At 40.8% G+C, this 6,000-nt stretch overlaps 1 protein-coding gene across 2 annotated transcripts in view; it reads left to right on the forward strand.

The window, feature by feature from the left end:
* Positions 1–3,820, forward strand: part of TRAPPC12 (trafficking protein particle complex subunit 12) — a 55,562-nt gene extending 51,742 nt beyond the window's left edge. The window contains exons 9-11 of one of the 2 annotated variants that reach the window (XM_065681567.1): positions 187–287; positions 1,082–1,169; positions 3,484–3,820. In XM_065681567.1, coding sequence (XP_065537639.1) covers positions 187–287; positions 1,082–1,169; positions 3,484–3,726 — 432 coding nt within the window. In that variant the 3' untranslated portion in view covers positions 3,727–3,820. Of the gene's footprint in view, positions 1–186; positions 288–1,081; positions 1,170–3,483 lie in introns of those variants that run through there. The other variant, XM_065681568.1, reaches the window with a different exon arrangement.
* Positions 3,821–6,000: the final 2,180 nt, after the last annotated feature.

A 6,000-nucleotide genomic window follows, 5' to 3' on the forward strand; every position in this document is an offset into this window, starting at 1 on the left:
CATGACCTTAATGTGGTTCTTCAAATACCTTGTTTGGTAACAGATGTTACCCAATCAGCTTGGTGCCAGATAACTATATAATGGACCTTGATATGTTTTCTCGTTCTTATGCTTTGTAAAAGATATAATCAGGCTGGACCTCTTTTCTTCTTATTGTAGTAACTTTCTTGTGATTTTACTGTCTAGATCGGAGACATAAAAACTGCAGAAAAGTATTTTCAAGACGTTGAGAAAGTGACTCACAAATTGGATGGACTACAGAGCCAAATTATGGTTTTAATGAACAGGTAGATAATAGCTAAATGAAAATTTAAAATACGGTTTTGCAAAGTATGCATTGTGAACATTAAACTACCCTTGAGACAGTCCTGTTCCTTTTCTCTCTTTTATGTAACTACATCTGTCATAAGTGAGACTGAATGGCATTTAGACCCAGGAGATCTGTATCACTTGGTACAGACATATTATCCTGGATTGAAATTGTGATCCTTCAGTTGATTTTACAAAGCTTTTTCTCATTCTTCCAGGCATTGCATATTTTCACTCTGCTTTTTCAATATACATTTGCATAAATAACTTTTAGGAGAGGAGAAGCTGTTTTGAGCCTTTATCCTACAATCAGATCTGCTGGTAAAGTTACTGCCTGGTAGTTTCAAATACTGGAATACGTTGTAGTAAAACAAGCTGCATGATGGGGGACCAAGTTTGTAATGGTTAGCACATTGGCTTAATATATTTGGAAGATACTATTCGCAAGTGCTCTGAAAATTACATAGCGTGACTAATTTCCTGAAGAGAAATAATTCCAGGAAGAGAGTATCTGCATTTAAATTAATAAAAACACAGTGAAGACAGTTGCTTTGGTAGGCAGAATATGTAATAGCCAAACGATCCAAGTTGTCGTTCCATTTGTCTGTAAATCAGTGTCTCCTTGCTGGTTGTAATTATACCTTGAAGAGCAAATGTCAGAAACTCTCACATCTGTAAGAAGGAAAATAAAAAATGGTGTCCATTCTTTTTAAAATAGATTATCACCTTGGGTTTCTGAGGAGGACTCATTCATATGTCACTTACTTTCCAGAGCCTTTCTCCACCTTGGTCAGAATAATTTTGCAGAAGCTCATCGATTTTTCACAGAAATTTTAAGGATCGACTCATCAAATGCTGTGGTAAATCTCCAAATTGCTGCATTTATAATGAACACCTCAATTATTCTCATAATGCTTTATGTGTGGATTTAATTAGTACCCAGAGTACGCTTAGAGCTTTATAGAAAAATTGGATGTGGCATGTGTGCCAAAGGGTTTTTAGTATACATAAGATACAAAGGGGATGGGAAATGAAGAGCCAGTCTATATGAATACTTAGACATGCATGTAAATATCATGAGGCATTAGGTTTAGTGGGATCTTCGCAAAAGCACTTCTTTTTGCATTCGCTGTTTTTAGCATACACATGCATGTCAGGAAAAGAAATGGCAGCTGCCAACGTATATCCGATTAACTTGATTTCACATAACATTGAAGAGATACTGTAATTTTAAACATGGCATTTTTAACACGTTGCGTATCAGAGCCTTGGATTCCCATCACAAGAGGAGATCAAAGAAGAGCTCTTTATTTACTTACGGGTTTTCCACATTTGGCAGCTTTCAGTGCGTGGTCACAGAATCACAGAATCACAGAATCCCAAGGGTTGGAAGGGACCTAAAAAGATCATCTAGTCCAACCCCCCTGCAAGAGCAGGGTAACCTACAGTACATCACACAGGAACTTGTCCAGGCGGGCCTTGAATATCTCCAGTGTAGGAGACTCCACAACCCCCCTGGGCAACCTGTTCCAGTGCTCTGTCACTCTTACAGTAAAGAAGTTCTTCCTGATGTTAACGTGGAACTTCCTATGCTCCAGTTTACACCCATTGCCCCTTGTCCTATCACTGGATATCACTGAAAAAAGCCTAGCTCCATCATCCTGACACCTACCCTTTACATATTTGTAAACATTGATGAGGTCACCCCTCAGTCTCCTCTTCTCCAAGCTAAAGAGACCCAGCTCCCTCAGCCTCTCCTCATAAGGGAGATGTTCCACTCCCTTAATCATCTTTGTGGCTCTGCGCTGGACTCCTTCAAGCAATTCCCTGTCCTTCTTGAATTGAGGGGCCCAGAACTGGACACAATATTCCAGATGCGGCCTCACCAAGGCTGAGTAGAGGGGGAGGAGAACCTCTCTTGACCTACTAACCACTCCCTTTCTAATGCACCCTAAGATGCCATTTGCCTTCTTGGCCACAAGAGCACATTGCTGGCTCATGGTCATCCTCCTATCCACCAGGACCCCCAGGTCCCTTTCCCCTTCACTACTTTCCAGCAGGTCAACCCCCAACCTGTACTGGTACATGGGGTTGTTCTTCCCCAGACGCAAGACTCTACACTTGCCCTTGTTAAATTTCATCAAGTTTCTCCCCGCCCAACTCTCCAGCCTGTCCAGGTCTCGCTGAATGGCAGCACAGTCCTCTGGTGTGTCAGCCACTCCTCCCAGTTTTGTGTCATCAGCAAATTTGCTGAGGGTGCACTCAGTTCCCTCATCCAGGTCATTGATGAAAATATTAAACAGCAGAAGAGTCACAGAAGAGTGTTCCTAAGAAGTGACACAGCTTACCCCCAGTAGCCTGGTCCAAGGCCCTTTAAAGACTGAGGGGACTGAGTTTAGGCAGCATGTGAATTGCATCATTTTGCAGCCCGTAAAACAGTACCTGTTGTAACTCGCACAAGTAAGGTTTCCTAAAGGAAGAGAAAAGGTGGGGGTTTTAAAGCCTGTGTTCTTCCCTTATCTGCAGCTTTCAGAAAGTGACAGTGTTTCTGCTGCTAAAGACCTTCTGTGACTATATTGTTTGAATGTTCTGGTAGCTCATAAAACCTATTTTGTGTGGAAGAGAAAATGGAGCCTGACTTGGTCATTTATGATGTATTTAGACTGCCCTATCTGCTGAATTTACTAGAAGTCAGTTGTAGATGCCTTTGTGATAGGATAATTCCTTCGTATGTGTAAGCCAGAGAGAAAAAAAAAAAAAACACTTGTGAAGATATAGTGAAGTCATTAAAAAAAAATATGAAAATGACAGTGTGCAGAGGCTCATGCAGGGCCTGAAATCCATTTCAGGTGACTTTCAGAATTAACTGACTAATGTCCTGTCCTATTTATATTGCATTTTAGACTCTGTTTTCTAGAGTTTGAACTCTTTAAAGTCAGCAGGTCCTTCTGGTACAGGATAAATCTTGAGAACAAGCAGAAAAGGATTGGATTGTATGATTGAGAATGTATTTTAGTTACTTAAGTACCTGCACACACAAAACACTAATTCTTAGCACACAGTATATCTCTTCTAACTCCAGACACTAGACTTCTTTTTTTCCTTCTCTTTCATCACTTGTAAATACATACATATACACACACACTTACTTACTCGTTTACATTTTTTCTCTAGGCTAATAATAATGCTGCCGTTTGTCTTCTTTATCTGGGAAGACTGAAGGATTCTCTCCGGCAGTTGGAAGGAATGGTTCAGCAGGACCCTAAACACTACCTACATGAGAGTGTTCTCTTCAACCTGACAACAATGTATGAACTGGAGTCATCCCGCAGTATGCAGAAGAAGCAGGCACTTTTAGAGGCTGTAGCTGTCAAAGAGGGCGATAGCTTTAATACTCAGTGTCTGAAGTTAGGGTAGATAATTCCCAACTAATTTTTTCCAGCAAGGCTGATTTTTTAAATTGTATATACTCTTGCTAATGTGTAAATGTGAAATAAAATCTATTCAATTACGAGTGTTCAGTGGCATTACTGCTGAGTTTGTTGTCTCTGACAATCGTGTCATTGTGAAGACTTTGTGTTGACCCAGAGCCAGCTTCATCCTTACGAGTCTTATGTACAAGTCAATTACCCAGGTTCTTTTTATATGAAAAAATGAATTGGACCTTATTTTGTCCTGATGGTTGTTACAGTTTTTCAGTAATCAGCAAATCACATGAGCTAATTTCATTAGCTAGAAGTTACTGACAGAGTATCAGTATGTGTATTGTAGAAGTGACGTTCTCACTGCACTTCCCTTCACTTGCTCCTACTGCATGTGTCTCATTTAGCCCCATCAGACTGTTGAATATTACACCTTTCTGTGTTCACTGCTCTTAGCAGTGGTTGCTTGGTAGTCATTATGCCACATCCAGATGGCATATGAGGGAGTCACACAGTCCCCCACAGTATGAATTTCCCACATTATGAGGGACTATCATCTGAATGACACTAAGTGGGCTCCCTGTACTTTCTTGGTGTTATGATCTTTCAGATCTTTCAGATTAAAGCATTCTGGGAAGTTGTGAGTGGGAGTGGAGGATTTCTCTATTCCCAAACTAATTCTTGCTTCAATACGTATTTCCTCTCTCCCACTCTCTGTCCCACATCTCCACTTGTCTGTCACTAGCAGATGCCACAAGGTTGTACTGAGGGCCCGTAACTTGTGCGTGTGTACTTCAACTGTTACTGTACTGTCTTCCTCATGCCTGCCCTGGAGGCTGTGGATTCCTCTCCGTGCAGACAGGCATAGCTGCTCCGCTCTGGCATCCTTCTCGCAGGGAAAGGAGCACTGCCGTGTAGGCAGAGCACATACGCAGCCCATTTCAGCTCAGTTCCCCTCCTCTTGCCAAATGAAAACACAGTGCAGAAAGCATTTCCCAGGGAAGAGGATGGGGAGACTGAGGTAGAGGTATCTAAGGGTTAGGCCACACAGTGAAAGCAAATGGAGTGATGCAGAGCAGAACAGAAGGAAGTTACCGCTGATGGGCCAATACCATCATACAGTGATTATGGCATCCCTTGGAACACACGTTTTTGGAATCACAGTACCGCTGTGGTATTTGGGAATTTCACATCCCTGCCCACATTTCTCCCTTCAGCTATATTGTAGATTAAATCCATATACTTCCTTTCCTTGTTCTTGAACATATACATCTGTTCATTGGAGGATTTTGTTGTTTTGAGACAAACGTGATGTTTAACAATTGGAGTAGCTTCTTGTCGTATACCACCGCCATGGGATAATTCTCTTACCTTAATTCATTTTTTATACCACATCCATCAGTTAATTCTCGCTATCTTTAAATACCCCTGCCCATATTTTTAAGTAACTAATAATTTGTGTTTGTCCAACTGGAGATACTGTACAGGGGCCAAACAGCTGTCTTCAAAAAGCCAGGTCATTTGAAAACTGCTGCAAACCGGACATGTGAAAAAATGAGAACGCCTTAAGAACACCAGGAATCTTATAAACCTACAGCTTATACACACACAGAATTTGTCCCATTTTTACAGGATATATATGGTTTACAGGTCATGCTTGTACACAGAAACAATGGCTGGTTATGTACCAGTCAACTGAAAAAAGTTAAACCAGTCAGTACTCCTGTTACTGGCTTGGCCACAGCTATATCTGAATTAAACTTGTGCAGCACTTGGGTAGACTTGTCCTGAGGTACCACTACTGAACTCAAAATTATGAATTCTGCACCACCTACTTCAGTTGGGTTTAGACACCATTTATCTATCTTCAGTGAGTACTAAAATACAGTGAAATAAAAGTAGTTACTTCTGCATTGCTCTTTATGAGGTTTTACATTTGTTTTAAATACTGCTATGACAAGGTTTAACAGTAACTGGACAAATTCTCAAGTTTACACTGTCACGACTGAGTTGAAATCAGGGTAGTTTTCAGTTTGTCACAACTATTAATCTGATCTGGTATGTTACGTACTGTTCTTATTACAAGTAATCTGAAGGTCACTTCTTGGGCATGGAGAGGTAGATAGAAAGAAATCCTGGTATGTAACCACCACTGTTTTCAAAGACTCTCAGAGCACTGAACAATTTACCAGGGCATGTAGTGACAGGACAAGGGACAATGGCTTTCACACTGACAGAAGAGAGATTTAGATTAGATACTAGAAAGAAA

Source organism: Lathamus discolor, chromosome 5, assembly GCF_037157495.1.
Source record: "Lathamus discolor isolate bLatDis1 chromosome 5, bLatDis1.hap1, whole genome shotgun sequence".
Taxonomy (NCBI): Eukaryota; Metazoa; Chordata; class Aves; order Psittaciformes; family Psittacidae; genus Lathamus; species Lathamus discolor.